Raw genomic sequence first — 16,348 nt, 5'->3', positions numbered from 1 at the left:
CACCCTTTCATTTGATCTAATTCTAGCATACCCAAAATGAATACCATGCCTTTACAGAGGACGAGGGAGAGATGCACAGAAAAATTCACAATGCCCAGTCTAAGGATTTTCCATAGGAAATCCTTGGCTACCCAACCCCTGACAGAGCTGGGGTACTGCAGGCCCCTGGCATCAATGCAAAGTCTATGCAGTTCTGTCTTTTTCCTTTCCAGTTGTAATTTAAGCTCTTGTTCCCTAAAGCCCAGAGTAACCTGAGCTTACATATCCTGGGATGACCTATCTAAGGCTAGGAACAGATGTTGCATTTGTCTTGGGACAAGTTGTGCACCTGTATTTGTCCCAGAACAGAAACATCCCGGGATTGACATGTATTGTACATCCCCCTTCCAGCCAGGGTTTAGTGAGCGGCTGAATGCACTGCTGCTTTCCTGCCGTTGATTCAACAGCCATTCAAACACACGTTGCAATGTTCAAAGACAAACTTAGCACTTCTTATCCCATGTACCTTTTACCTTAGGACAACAGTTTTGTAGATGTCTGAATGATTGCACTTTGTCCTGGGTCAAATGCAACATCTGTTTGTAGCCCAACTGGCCGTCTTCTTTGAAGCGGTGGCTGCCTGAAAGACTATTTAAATCTCTGACTAGTGGCCAGACTTTTCCCTTGCTCAACTGGAGTCTGAGATTGATGATCTTTAGTGTTTGATGTAAAATGAATGATTTTGGATTCAGTTTTGTTTAATCCGCTACCCCCTTCCTTCCCTTCTTTGCACTGGATGGTGACTTGCAGCAGGTGATGATCACCAGCATGGATTGGTGGCATGGAGCTGCTTCCCTCCACTGTGAAGTCTGCTGCTCTGCAGCATCTGCACCCTTACTGCAGGGCGGTTGAGTATCTGTGGCCAAGGTGAGTGCAGGCAGCTGGCTGCTGATGGGCAAGGCAGCTGAGAGGCAGAGACTTCCAACCCATAGCCATGGCCAGCAAAAGGCTGCCAACCCCTAATCTAAGTGGTTGGCATCCTTTCTTGTGGCAATATGGGGGACATTACAAAACTCTATTCTGTGTGCAAGTCAAACTATATATCTGCAAAAAAAATTCTTTATTTGCAAGCTTTCAGGGACACACACCCTTCCTCAGGCATAGGAGAATGAAAGATTATAAAATTTCTCCTAGGTGGAAATGAGAATTTGTATTTCATAGGAGAGCTGAAAATGTTATAAGATCTCCTGGTTGGAATAGTTCATACCTACTGTATGCAAACACTGTTTTACAAAAGATATAACAATATCCATGCTTTCATCCATTTCCATTTTGTCTATTTTCTGCCCCAACAAAACAAAGCAAAAAACCTCCCCTTAAATAGTATTTTCAATGTTACTTTCCTTTATCATTGTAAATGACTCATGTCAAATCTTAGTACTGCTAGTTTCATACTTAAATTGGGGAAAAGGGAAAAACTACTTGATTATTGTTAAAGGTTATATTCACATATCTTATGTCAGAGGTTCTCATGCCTTTTCATTTATGTGCATTACATTCTGGTAGCAAAACTGTCTCATGGACTTATTTCACCTTTACCTTAATTTTCACAACAAAACATTTAATAGATAACCAAAGCAATTACTAACATAGAAAATGTATATTCTGGTAGAAATCTATGTATTTATTTACTTGCTGCTTTGAATTGAATTTAGAAGCTAGAAGCAAAAAAGAGAACAAACACTATGGCCAAGACCAGTCAGTTCCGCAGAGCTGTGTCTAAGCCAGAGGTCAGTAATCTCCAGCGTGCACGCTGGATCTGACCCATAAAGAGGTCTGAGCCAGCATGAAGGATTGGTGGCATGGAGCCGCTTCTCTCCACTGTGCAGCCTGCTGCTCTGCAGCATCTGTGCCCTTACTGCAGGGCGGTTGGGTATCTGTGGCCAAGGCGAGTGCAGGCAGCTGGCTGCTGATGGGCAAGGGAGCTGAGGGACAGAGACTTCCAACCCGTAGCCATGGCCAGCAAAAGGCTGCCAACCCCCAATCTAAGTGGTTGGTATCCTTTCTTGTGGCAATATGGGGGACATTACAAAACTCTATTCTGTGTGCAAGTCAAAGTAACAAGTAACCATTCCAGAAACATAATGTTCTAACCAATCTAATACAGAAAATTAATCAAGTTTAGTGTGATGCCGCTTACAATGAAGTGTGAATAGAGAACAAAATCTCTAATAGTAGATATGATTTAATGTAACTGGCCTGTTGTCTTTACTGCCTTTCATAAAAAAGACTAACACTTTTTCTTCTAGAACAGGGCTGTCCAACTGGCAGCCTCAAGCTGTGTGGCCCTGAAGGGTTAGTATGCAGCCCACAAGCTCCCACCTGTCCACCACTTCCCCCTGCTTCCCATTGCTTCTACCCTACTGGCTGGGAGAGGGCTGGAGAGTCCAAGCAGCCCATGAGCCCAGCTGCCCCCACTGCAGGGAGGTGGTGGGAGAGGGAGTGCTGTGTGTACAGAGGGGGGAGCTGGGCTGCCTGTGCTGCACAGTAGGGGAGAGTTGGGTGGAGTGCCTGCCTGCCTGTGTGGCATAAAGACCCCAGGTGTGCAGCCCTCGTAGCATGCAGCCCCCGACTACCCAGAACTCGGAAAGCCCTGTTTTAGAACAGTGGTAGCCAACCTACAGCATGGGTGCCTCAAATGACACATGTGGCCTTTATGTGTGTGGCATGTGGCAGACTGGAGGGAGGACTGGCAACACAGTGGTAGACAGGGTGAGAATCAGAAAGCAAAGCAGCAAGCTGGACAGGGAGCACAGAGAAGGAAGAGGAAGGAACAATAGATCAGGTAGGGACAATAGGGCTGGGAATAGAAAACAGAATAACAACTTGAGGAGAAGGGGATCATAGTGGCACTTGGGGAGGCTGAAGGGCTAATTTGTGACATGTGCCAAAAAGGTGGCCTTGGTGTTTCAGAAGAAGGCATGCAATGTATTTTTCCATCAGAAAAAAGCCATATCCTGAAGGGCTAACTAATGGTATGAAACTGGCAAGAAAAAGCTGCAATGTCCTCACTAGAAAAAGCATAAAGGGAAAAAAACTATTATTAAAATACTCCAGTTTAAATATCTGCATAGAGTTGCATTTATTACCTCTTTTTGATTCACCACTTAGCTATAATCTGACAGTATTATCAGGATCTTCCAGTTTTACAGGCTGGGCTCATAAACACACATTAATGGAACAGTGCTACATATACTCCATGCTGAAGAAATGTGCAGGTTGCAGAAGAATGCTGTACAATGGAAAGAGGTCCATTTTTGGTATGAAATGAAAAGCGGGAAGGAGGAAGAAAGAAAAGTAAGGTAGATCTCATTCCCATGAACCAAAGAGACTGGAACTGAATGTACTTTGTTTCTGACTGATCTCAGGAGCCTAAAGACCACTGCATAGTTCTGAGGACTAAAGGAGATACAAGAAAGAACTTCTAATCTTCAAAGACCCTTCCTTTTCTTCATACAGAATGATATGACATGTTTCTGAGAAGAAATTACACAGATAGCTATGATGAACAGCGTTTTATTTAAGCTGAAATGTTTATTTAACAGAGAAATGTATATCATTCAGATTTACATATACAAACACCCGCTACACAATCTTACCATATGATCCATGTGCTGAGATTTACCACAATGCAATGAGGCTCTGTGCGTGATGTCTGAAAGTGTTTCAGAGAATGCTGGTCTTCTGAGTTTTGACTGCAGCCCTGAAAATGGGAGCATGAAAAAAATATTATATCTCATGTATAAATTTGTTTTTCAAGAAAAGTACAGCTATTTCTTCAAAGCAAAGTTCTTTTGAATTCACTGACTGGCATCTGCATAGGAAAACAGTTTGCACTAAAGATCAAATCCATAACAGGACACAAAGGTTTGACAAAGCTCAGCAGTGTCATGCTAAACTTTTAGGCACCTAGGGAGAAGTAGTTAGCTATATTAGGCTGAAGTCAGATAGAAGGCAGAGTAGCAGCTTAGACTAATGAATTCAGAGAGGCATAAGCTCGTATAAGGAATAGCTTACAGATACTATGATGAAGAAGGAACCTGACAAAGTAAGCTGTCACTTATGAAAACTTATGCCTCGCTAAATTAGTCTGTAACAGTGGTGCTCAAACTTTTTGCCTGGCAGGTCGGAGGGGCAGTGCCCAGTCCATCCATGGGCTTGATCTGACTGGTGGTCCTGATCCAGTGCCTGAGGGGAACACAGAGAGGCCCCATCCTGTGTGCAGGGGGAGCTGGGGGGCAGCCCAGCCCAGATCCAGTCACATGGTGGGAAGAAACATGGCCCAGCTCTGATCCAGTGAGAGGAAGGGAGTATGGCCTGGCTCCTATCTGCCATTCAGGGCTTGGAAATTTGGCAGTGGGTGAGAGTGGTGACATTATTTGCCACTGCTTTCCTGGTGTCAAATTTCCCAATTCCATGAGGCAGATGCTATAACTCCACAAGCTACATTTAACCCGGGGGCTGGAGGTTGATCGTCCCTAGTCTATAAGATGACACTCTGCCTTGCCTTCTTTTAGGCACCTAGTTTCTGGAGTGGAATTCACAAACCCACATTAAGTGTCCACATTTTCTATCAATGCATGGAGACCCAGGTACTACAATGCTTTGGGGAAAAAAATTAAAAACAGCCAACACACCTAGCCTAGTAAGGAGGAAACTCCAAAAAATGGGTTGATCAGAAATCCCACCTGCCATAGACTTGGGGGCCTACCTAAAGCTCTGAACGTGAAACTAGAATGCATGACCTGGAACCCCATTTTAGTCATAGGAACCTAAATTATGTCTTTAAGTATGAACAACTGGATCACACTTTTCTTTCAAAGCATGGCTGCCAACGAGGAGGAGAAGTCCAATCTATGCATTAGAGTGCTTGCCTAGAAAGTTGGAGACCTAGATTCTATGTACTCCTCAGCCTAATCAGATTCAAAGAAAGCGACCAACTTCTAGGAGAGCGCTAGAGATCTGGATGAGATGTTGGCATTTCCCTCAGCATCCTCCTGTTGAAGTTGTGAAACTGGATAGAAGGAATGCAAATACAAATGGGAGAGAAAGACAGCGTGCATGCAAGAGAGCATAAAAGCAAGAGTAAGAGCACGTGCAAGAAGGAGCATGACTCTCTACGCCTGCGGACAGTTCCCTGAAAAGAAAGTCATGGGTTCCGATCCTTGCTTCCAGGTCTGGAGCATCTTGAATCCACCACTGAATAAAACAGTAAACACTGTTAGGAACAAGACCCAGGACATAGTTCTCCCCTGCCACCACAGGCTGCCATCATCACTAGCCTAGAGTCATGCTCCTTCTTGCTGGCTTCTGTTCTGGTCCCATGAAACTTAAATTCTCATTTAGAATTAGGAGGGCTGTAGACTGTCTCCACTCACCCTAATCCATTTCCTAGTGATTAGGGCACTATCCTGAAAGGTGAGAACTGTATGTTTGAACCCGCTCAAGCTAAGGAGGGATTTGAAAGTGGGTCTCCGTCTTCCAGGGAAATGTTCTAGCCATTAAGTTACCACATAAAATTTGGATACTACAACCACTGGCCATATTTTTTAATGAAACAGTTATGGCCGCTGTGTTTTGTGATAAATTCAATGCTGTTATAATGTATTAAACACACTCCAAACACACCTACTTGATCTGCCCCCTTAGTGACTTAGTCCCAGTGATGCCCACTCCATGAATCCCAAACAGATTTTGGTCCAAGGTAGATATCTAGACAGCCTGCTCAGCTAAGTTTTTGGATGCATACAGTAGAATAATTTTAGGTACCCAAGTAACTCTACTGACCAAAATGGAGGCCTACAGACTCTCTGGTGTCTACACAGGTAGATGGGGGTTTGCAAATCTCACTCAGAATTAGGGGCCCATATTCTATATTATTATTATTTAGGTTCACATCCTGCCCTAATCAGAAAGGCTCAAAGTAGCCTATATTCTTTCAATTGCCATATTTACTCAAATACAAGACAAAGTTTTTCCCCACAATCAGCATTGGGGGAAAATGTCCCTGGTCTTACATTCACATAAAAGAAAACCACATTAATGATACTGTCTATCTTTAAACTGCTGCTAAAAGCAGCTTGTGCTCAGCAACAGAAAGCAACCATGAAGTTGATTAAATACAGCTAACACTGACCATGACTATAAACTACAAGCTGATGGGAACCTACCATAAGGGTAAGTTAGTACAACTGATCTGAATAAAATATAGGCTTATGCCCATTAAGTGCAGTTCCCATCAGTGCCAACTCTTGTTCAAGTCATGGTGAGCCGTAACATTGACTACCAACTTCCTCTACTCCCATAGCTGAGCTGTGCCTTTCATTTCCATTGCCAGTTATTCCTGTTTCTTCACCAGCCTTAAATGTCTAGCATATGTCACCAAACAGGGTCCCAAACCATTCACCCAGAATCCATCTGTCATCCCTTCTCTAAGACTGTGGCATATGATTAGTATGGCCTGGCCCTCCATAAGGTGGATCCAGACCAGGTGGCTCTGCACCTCATTTACATATACATTTTTAGAGGATCCCAGGACTCATGACAAGAACACCCAGTTCTAGTCATGAGAGGGGAGCACATGGATCTTTTATGGGGGGTATCTGTAGTATATACACACATACTGAGCAGTGCTGAACTGTGGAGTCACCATGGTTTGAAATGCTGTTGACTATGCTGGGGGCCAGTACAATGAACTATATGGTAAAACATGAGCCTTTTAGCTTTAGACTAATATCATGCTATCATGCACTGTTTGTTCTATATATAATTAGGTAGCAAAGTGCTATTTAAAAGTGTGTTTATGGAATACCTGTGGTAAAATGTGCCAGTTTCAAAAAAGGTCAACTGTATCAATTCTGGATGAACTAAGTATATGGATACTAGATGCAAATTACTACAACTACATTTATTTCCCAATTTGCTCCATGCGTCCATGTGCTCAGGGAGTACTGGATCTCACAGTAAGGAGGTGGAGGAAGGGGCTGCAGGGGGAACAAGTTGATGCGGCAGAGGGCAAATTTATTTTTCCTGCTGTAGCAGTGGGAAAGGACAAATTTGAGACAAACCTCCAATAATGAAATGTTATACCTTGAAAATTACAGTGAATTTATACATTTAACATATACAAAATCTAATTACTGGGGGGTTGGCTTATAATCAGGGTCATCATATATTTGAGTAAATACAGTATTATAATCTTCACTAATACTCAAAACAGAAGGTACGTCCAGAAAGAACTATGATGCTCAAGTAAAAAGTATCAAAATCTTAAAATATAGTTTGTGTTTCTTCATTACACTAGCCAAATATAAGCAAAAAGCATTAGAAGATGATTTTGTGAATATTTTCTAAAAGACTGCCTAAACACACTTCTGAATTGGTACGTTTCAGATGTTGAAACAATTAATTCATTACTGGGAAGCAAATATGCTGATGTATGATGCTTCAATTATCAGGTTAAACAGTTGTGTTGTATCATGTCCAACACAGTTGTAACTCAGACATTAACTTTTCTCCTTTACTTGGACCTGAGTGGAACTCACAGGCATAGAGGTCTGCACTAGCACATCCTGATGCAGAATCAAAGTCTTAATGTATCAAAAGAGACTTATACAATAGATAGGAGAGTGAACCAGCAATCTTTCTGTGCCCTCTTGTCAGCTGAGAAGAGCAAGATTGAAGAAAGAAATAGCTATGGAGTACATGCAGACAAGGGGTAGAATCCTGAGCCTGTTGAAATCAATGGAGTTGTTGCATTAACTTCCCTGGCTCAGGATTTCACCCTGGGCCTAGAATACGCCCTTATCTTCTTTCGGACCAGGATGTGGGTGTTTGTTGTACTTGGCACCAAAACAGTAAGGGAATAGAGTCACTCCCCATTTCTCTTTACATTCTGACATCTTTTTCTTCTTAACTGAAGAAGGATTAATTTTCAACATGATTTGTGAAAAGATTTTCTTGTAAAACTTTCCATAAAATAATTATTTTTGCACATTTTTACTCCAAAAATCTCAAAAACACAACTTTGCCTCTGTCACCTTTCAGTCAAAGTAAGGAAGCATGCTGAGAAAAAACAACATAGGAACATTACATTAATTAAATCTATAACCTAGGGTGAGGGTATATGAACTATGCTTAGTAAAGAGTGTTTTACGTGTATTTTTTCTTCTTAAAGTCAGAAAGAAAACTTTACCTTAAATATCCATAACTGAGAACAGTTATTTAGGGTTTTTATGACCAAATAGTATACTTATAAGAAGAGATGAATGCCTTTTTTTATATATATTTAAACAGTTGAATTGTCTATTGAGCAAAAAGGAAATACCTAATTACAAAGGAACCTGTTACATACTGCACTGTGAGCTGCTCAAATGCTGACTGGTGTTAGCACTAGCTGAAGTATGGAGCAGTTGCACCTTAAGGTTAAAAACCTTCTCTGACTGCCCCCTACATATACAGCTGTGACTTGCCACTAGAAGGCTGGTGGCCAGGGGCCTGATGAATAGTACAGCTGTGAATTGCCACTACAGGACTGGTGAGCCAGGACAGGCTTCTATTCCTTCTCTAGGTGGGGGTGTGTGAGAGATGGGTTGGAGGGGTCAGAAACATGAACTTGGGAGGTGGAGAGTTAATAGAATGGGGTGGGTAATGAAATGGGAGGTGGAAAGGAAATGGGTGTAGAGGAAGGGAGGTAAAATGCAAGAAATCAGCCACTGAAGGTTACAATAAAAAGAAGTAAAAAAAGAATTTAAAAAGAAAGAGTAAGTAAATTAAAGAAGGTCTCATGTTTTAATATAGTGGGATTTGGAATTGGGGTATGGGGATGCTGGTTGTGCTTCCTGGGGTGGCTTGGAGGTGGGGACAGTGAGGGGAGGCATATTTTGGGGAGCTACTGCCTCTGTCCCAGAAAGAAGGCCTCAACTCATGGCAACCCAATATGGCCTCCTCCCTTGTTCCCCCCCCACACCTCTCAGAGACCCCCACTCCTAGATCTGTCTGTTTCTTGCAACCTGGATAGCTGCCATGTGCTCTGCACAGGGTTGTACTCCTGGGGGTGGGAAGGTCACACCCCTGGGGGAGGGAAGAGAGGTTGTGTTAGTGCCAGAACCACTCCCCTAGGCCATAGAGTTCATGAAATCATAGAAAGTTAGGGTTGGAAGGGACCTCAGAAGATCATCTAGTCCAACCCTCTGCTCAAGGCAGGACCAGCGCCAACTAGACAATCCCAGCCAAGGGTTTGTCTAGCCAGGCTTTGAAAACCTCCACGGATGGAGCTTCCACCACCATTCTGGGTAACCTGTTCCAGTGTTTTACTACTCTCTTAGTGAGAAAATTCTTCCTAATACTTAACCTAAACTTCCCTTGCTGTATCTTGAGACTGTTGTTCCTTGTTCTGTCATCGGCCAAGACTGAGAACAGTTTAATTCCATCCTCTTTTGAGCTTTCACATAGTTGAAGGCTGCTATTAAATCCCACCTCAGTCTTCTTACCCCACAGCTGATGACACCAAGCTGTGGGGTAAAGTGAATACACCGGCAAGCAGGGACCGCATCCAGGCAGACCTGGATAGGTTAGAGAAGTGGGTGGATCTGAACAGGATGCGGTTCAACAAGGACAAGTGCAGGGTGCTGCACCTGGGGAGAGGGAACCAGCATTATGGTTATAGGTTAGGGGCTGACCCTCTCAGCAGCACAGAGGCAGAGAGGGATCTTGGAGTCATGATTGACTCCAGGATGAATATGAGTCGCCAATGCGACGAAGCAATAGGCAGAGCCAACCGCACCCTGTCATGCATCAACAGGGGCATCACTAACAGGTCCAGAGAGGTCTTGCTCCCCCTCTATGCGGTGCTGGTCAGGCCGCAGCTGGAGTACTGTGTCCAGTTCTGGGCGCCGCACTTCAAGAAGGACGTGGAGAACCTGGAGAGGGTCCAGAGGAGGGCCACTCGTATGGTTGAGGGCCTCCGTGGCCAGCCCTATGAGAAGAGGCTGAGGGACCTGAATCTCTTCAGTCTCCACAAGAGGAGACTGAGGGGGGATCTTGTGGCTGCCTACAACCTTATCAGGGGCCAGCAGCAGGGACTCGGGGAAAGTCTGTTCACCAGGGCCCCCCTTGGAGTCACCAGGAACAATGGCCACAAGCTGAGGGAGGATAGGTTTAGGTTAGATATTAGGAAGAACTACTTCACTGTAAGGGTGGCCAGAGCCTGGAATAGGCTTCCCAGAGAGGTGGTGCTCTCACCTTCCCTGGAGATCTTCAAGAGGAGACTGGATAGGCACCTGGCTGGGGTCTTGTGACCCCTGCCACCCCCAGTGCTCCTTCCTGCCCATGGTGGGGGGTCAGACTAGATGATCTGTCTAGGTCCCTTCCGACTCATTGATTCTATGATTCTCTTCTCTACACTAAACAAGCCCAGTCTTTCCTCATTAGTCATGTCCCCCAACCCCTTCACAATGTTTGTTGCCCTCTGCTGGATGCTTTACAATTTGTTCACATTCTTTCTGTAGTGGGGGACCAAAACTGAACACAGTACTCCAGATGTGGCATCACCAGCGCTGAACAGAGGAGAATAATCATTTCCCTTGACCTACTGGCAACACACCTACCAATACAACCCAGCATGCTATTAGCCTTCTTGGCAGCAAGTGCACACTGCTGGCTCATATTCATCTTATTGTCCACTGTAACCCCCAGGTCCTTTTCTGCAGTTCAGTGGGTGAAAAGTTAGTCCACATAGGTGGGTGGGAGGAGGGAACACTGCATCCTGAGATATTCAAGGGGTAACTTGGACAGCTCATCTGTGGAGTGTGGCCACACTGTAACACGGGTGAGCAAAACATGGCCTGCAGGATGGACTTTGTCTGACCCACAGCGGGTCTCTCAGTCTCGCCTAGCCCAGGCACCATCTGGCCTGTGGTGCACCCCGCCACCCTCTGGGCACACAGCAGGGCTGGGGTGGCTCCACAGCTGGACTGCCTTTCTAGGCAGCCTAGGCTGCAGCAGCATCTTCCAGCTGCCACCTCTGATGGCCCCAGCCCCATGGTATTGGTGGACTTGCACATACAACTCTGACCCCAGCCATCCCTGCACCTGCTCTGGACTCGCCTGCCCCTGTTGAGGAGCAGCAGAGGCAGCTGGCAGAAGTTGCTGCCCAGTACAGAGGAAATGCAGCCTGTCCCCTTCACTGCTGTCAGGCTCTTTTTGCTGAAGCCACCCGGAGCCCATGCCTGAGCTGCCCTGCGGTTCCTCTGCACTGCCACCGCTGCCCTGCTGTATGGCCTGGAGGTGATGGTAACAGTGGTGGAAAGGAGCTACAGGGCAGCCCAGGCATAGGCTCTGGGCAGCTTCACCAAGAAGGACCAAGCAGCAGTGAGGGGGAGGGGCCGCTTTTCCCCTATGCTGTGCAGAAGCTCAGTGTGGGTAGGTGATTTAGAGCAGGCATGGGGCGGGCAAGGGTGGGGTTGTGCACGTGGGTTCCGGCTGGTCCACTCTGGCCAGGGTGAGTCCAGAGCTGGCACGGGGCAGGCCTGGATCAAAGCTGGGGCTGTGCAGTGTTGGCGGTGGTGGGGAAGAGCCACAGAGCATGTAGGCTCCAAGCTGTTCCGGGGAGAGGGGTGGTGTCCAGTCAATGGTAGCTCCTCAGAACTGCCTATGTGGCCTGCAGACCCAAATAATTGCCCAGCCCTGCCTTAATGAAACATAAGCTGGGTAACATGGTTCAGAGATAAACCTACCCTGAAGTATGATGCTCAAGTAGAGCAGTGGGGTTCCTCAAGGCTCTGTCCTTGTGCCTATATTGTTCAACATCTTCCTTAATGATGAGGACATTGGTGTCAGAAGTGGACTGGCCAAGTTCACCAATTATACCAAACTTTGGGGTAAAGCATCCACACCTGAGGACAGGAGGGCGATCCATGCTGACCTTGACAGGCTCAGGAAATGGGTGGACAAGAACCTGATGGAGTTTAACACCGAAAAACGCAAGGTTCTCCACCTTGGGAGGAAAAATCTGCAGCATCCTTATAAGCTACGCTGGCTAGCACTACAGATGAAAGAGACTTGGGGGTCATGATTGACCACAAGATGAGCATGAGCCTTCAATGTGATGCTGCGGCTAGTAAAGCGAGCAAAACGCTGGCTTGCATCCATAGATGCTTCTCAAGCAAATCCCAGGACGGCATTCTCCCATTGTACTCGGCCTTGATGAGGCAGCAGCTGGAGTACTGCATCCAGTTTTGGGCTCCACAATTCAAAAAGGATGTGGAGAACCTTGAGAGAGTCCAGAGAAGAGCCACGTGCATGATCAGAGGTCAGGAAAACAGACCTTACAACAACAGGCTGAGATCTATGAGGCTCTTTAGCCTGGAAAAGTGCAGGCTGAGGGGCAATCTGATGGCCACGCATAAGTTTATCAGGGGTGTTCACCAGGATCTGAGGGAACATTTGTTCACCGGAGGCCCCCAAGGGACAACAAGGTCGAAAGGTTATAAAGTCCTGCAAGACTGTTTCAGGCTGGACATAAGGAAGAATTTCTTTACTGTCTGAGCCCCCAAGGTCTGGAATAGCCTGCCATTGCAGGTGGTGCAAGCACCTTCTCTGAACACCTTCAAGGGAAAATTGGATGTTTATCTTGCTGGGATCCTGTGACCCCAGCTGACTTCCAGCCCCTGGGGCAGGGGGCTGGACTTGATGATCTTCTGAGGCCCCTTCCAGCCCTAATGCCGATGAAATCTATGACAATTTGCGGTCAGATCAAGTGCATATGTTTGATTAAATGTAGACGTGCCTCCTGCTCACAGTTCTACATATTTTAACAATAAGAATTCATGAAGATAAGTCATGGAGTCCAGTACTAATAGTTTTCTTCTCTAAGAAATGGAATCCATTTACATAAATGTTAGGAAGAAATCAGTTCTCCTCATTCTGGTGATGTAACCTATGAGAGGTCTAAGATAATTGTGGAATGCCTTACTAAAAATAATGGTTGGGCAGTTGTTGGCAAAAGCTAAGTATGCAACCTCCCTCCAAGCTACCTGGCTGTTTCAAAATATGTTTCATGCACTTTAAAAGCCAGGGACAGGGTCCAGAACTTGTTCTAAGTCTGCTTCAGCAGTTGTAAGGACTTTCTCTGCAAGCAAGGGAGAGAGACAAGGCAAACATTATGACGGTTTATTCATTTATCAGGAAAGCCAGTTCATGGTATTGAAGCTTCCAACCAGGAGATCTTTACTATTATTATTATTATTAGGAGTGGAAGAAGAAAGAAACTCTATAGCAAAGCTACCTTCCAATTTGTACAAAATAACCTCTCTCTATTATAGGGAGTGGAGGGGGAAGGTAGAGAAAAAAACATCAGCAAGTTAAAGGTCAAGAGATCAGAAGTTCTGAACTGTTGCTCCAACATTTAGAAGGAATAGAGCAGGGGCGATCAATTATTTTGGGCAGAAGGCCACTTACTGAGTTTTGGCAAGCCATCGAGGGTCGCATGACAGGCAGCTCAGGGCAGATTAATATTAATTTTCTAAATGTTTTAGGGGCCCTGAGGGCTGGATAGAATGGCCTGGCGGGCCACATCTGGCTCCCAGGCCACATTTTGCCCACCCCTCGAATAAAGCATACACTGGAAGGTAAGGTGGCAGGTAGTCCTCCTTTGAAGTTCTGCACAGAAAGTTTCCATAGATCAAAGATAAATCCTCACAGCCTCCAAAAGCCAGAACTGTCCAAAGCATTTTAAATTCTAATACAGAGGGGATCTTCAGTGACAATACTTAGAGAAAAACAAGACATCATAAAATCAAGAATTCTTGACCCCAATTCCATAAAGGAATTTAAAGACAAAAATCCCCAAAAACACATGGATCCCCAGTTGAAGGCTTAAATATATATTTATTTCTACTGAAGCCAATAAAGTTCTGTGCAGAATAAGGATTTGCACTAGGGTACCTTCTCATGTGATAAAGATCTGCATCTTGCTATAAATTTACAATGCAGGTTTGCTTACCTGAGAACCACATTTGAGGCACAGCCATATATCAGAAGGCATTACTTGTTCACTGTCGCTTATTCGCCTCTCCTTCAAACATTCTGAACATATTGACCAAACATTCTGAGCTACTGCCCGCTTTACAAGATGTACATCCACTGCTTGACTTACATGTTGGCAGGTTAAGCCTACAAAGTAAGAGATAAAAGTGCATTAGCCATGCTATTAAAAGCAATATTTATTTATTTACTTACTTACTTACTTTAAAAGGCCAGTTTCTGACATCTAAGTATATTGGCAAGGTTTCAAGGGCTTTAAAAGCACAATATTCATACTTTATACACTCTTTTCTGCGGATCAGTGATCATTGTAAAAATGCATTTACTCAGAAACTATACCAAGCATCTAGATACACCTTAAATGCTTTCAGAAGCTGTACTCACAAACCCCTGCCCAGCTCAAAAGCTGAATACAAATATTACTCTGCAGGCAACTATTAGAACTGACTGATAAAAAAAACTGTTGCCTGCCATCAACATTAAAAAAAAATGCTAGTTACCAGCAAGCTAATATATTTTATAGTTACATAAACTATGCCTTACAAACTATGGTATTTTTGAAGGGTAAGATAAATTACATCCGGAAAATGGCATCTATTTGTACCTGCTTCTGAAGGATGTTATTGTTCCCTCTAACAATTAGCCACTCTCCCAACTAATAAAGACCCCAAAATCAAGAAGAATGTAACACCGCCATAAAAAGATACATCTAAGAACAAATATATTTAGCAACCATGTCAAGACTGTTACCATTACCTAAAATCTAGTTTTGTTGACATCAACAGCAGCATGCCCAACCTCTCCTACCTTAAAAAAGACCTCATTGTCTAATTCACTGCACCTCCACCTTCACAACAAGTATTTCCTTTAACCGTGAACACAGCCTCATGTTCATTAGTATTTGCACCAATTTACCAAGCACAGTATAATGACAACTCAGCAAGCCAGGGATATTTGTTTGTAACCATCTCTGTTACTAAATCTGACCAACATTTCACTGTTTCCACATGCATCTCCTGCTTTGCTGACTAATAAAAAGCATATGGACATTATTTTCTATCCTTAGGTTTGATGGTCAAATATTACACAAATATTGCATAATTTACCTGCAATGTCATCTGAAGAGTCTTCATCCTGTGGCTTATTAGGCCTTTTGTTTCTCTTGGTTTTCTCAGGGTTAGCCCTTGATGGATCTTTCACCCGCATCTGTTAATTACTGGGAAAGGAGAGGAAAATAAATATTATTTTATCTCCTTTATATTTCAAACAATTTTAAGGTCTGAACTCTGAAAGCATAGGGGTAGCAAGTCAAGTACTCACATTCAATAATTCACAGATTATATATAGTGTTTATTATATTTTTGCTTAGTTTTCAACTAGCTTCAGCTCCTTTGCACTGAAAAATATGAACATCTCAGAAATGTGCGCACACAGAAATGATATGATAAAATTGGAAGTACATGTATTGTGTAGCCACACAGTCAGCAGTCCCATAATTGTCTAAGAAAAAAAAGATCAAGCTGCTATGGAGTACTCACCACAGTTCACTAGCACCACTTCTGCCCATCTCTCCCATAGCCCCCCTCCCTTCTTCCCCCACTCCAGTGCTGTCTTCAGGATGAGGGGGGGAAAGGGAAGGGAAACTCCATCTGGGGTTTGCCCTGCCTGCACTGGAGTGGCAGTGCAGGTGGACTGGAGGCAAGATCTACCCAGCTTGCACACAGGGCTGAACAGAAATTAATGAAGGTGCTCCGCTTTGAAACACCTTCATCTGAACCCTCATTAAATAAGGGTTAATTTGTCACACAACTAGACACTTTTAAAGCGCTCTGCATCTGTGCACTTCTGTCAGGACACAGCTGTAGAGGGCTTTCAAGGGGCCGATTGCACAACAAATCACTTCTGGCAATACCCTTTCACATACTTGCAGCACTAATTCCTTATTTTAAAATCAGGATATTAATTAATGAATTTCAGATAAAAATTCATCACAGAACTTTACCACATAAATATCTTGCATTTCTTCAGATTGCTCTTTCAACATAGGTTATGATCTATATCTGACATGATGAATTTTCCATGAAGCAACAGTGACAGGAACTACCCCTCCAGCTGAAATCTCTGAGCACTAATTTCTATTTAGAAAAATCTGATTTACAGCAGTGGTGGTACAGTTTCCTTAGTACTCATCCTAGGAACAGGTCACTAATACAGATGCACACCTTTTAAAAGCCATTTGAAACACACACACACATCTAAAACATAT

General features: G+C 44.1%; 1 protein-coding gene across 7 annotated transcripts in view; it reads right to left on the bottom strand.

Moving 5' to 3' along the window:
- Window positions 1-15,295, bottom strand: part of USP45 (ubiquitin specific peptidase 45) — a 124,683-nt gene extending 109,388 nt beyond the window's left edge. For 6 of the 7 annotated variants that reach the window (XM_019520170.1, XM_019520171.1, XM_019520173.1 and 3 more), the window contains exons 1-3: window positions 15,189-15,295; window positions 14,042-14,211; window positions 3,639-3,742 (exon numbers count right to left, since the gene is read on the bottom strand). In XM_019520170.1, coding sequence (XP_019375715.1) covers window positions 3,639-3,742; window positions 14,042-14,211; window positions 15,189-15,288 — 374 coding nt within the window. In that variant the 5' untranslated portion in view covers window positions 15,289-15,295. The remainder of the gene's footprint in view (window positions 1-3,638; window positions 3,743-14,041; window positions 14,212-15,188) is intronic. The other variant, XM_019520172.1, reaches the window with a different exon arrangement.
- Between the last annotated feature and the right edge of the window lie 1,053 nt (window positions 15,296-16,348).

This window comes from Gavialis gangeticus, unplaced genomic scaffold, assembly GCF_001723915.1.
Source record: "Gavialis gangeticus isolate Ggan-Ray unplaced genomic scaffold, GavGan_comp1, whole genome shotgun sequence".
Classification (NCBI taxonomy): domain Eukaryota; kingdom Metazoa; phylum Chordata; order Crocodylia; family Gavialidae; genus Gavialis; species Gavialis gangeticus.
This window is presented reverse-complemented; position numbering and strand designations above follow the sequence as displayed.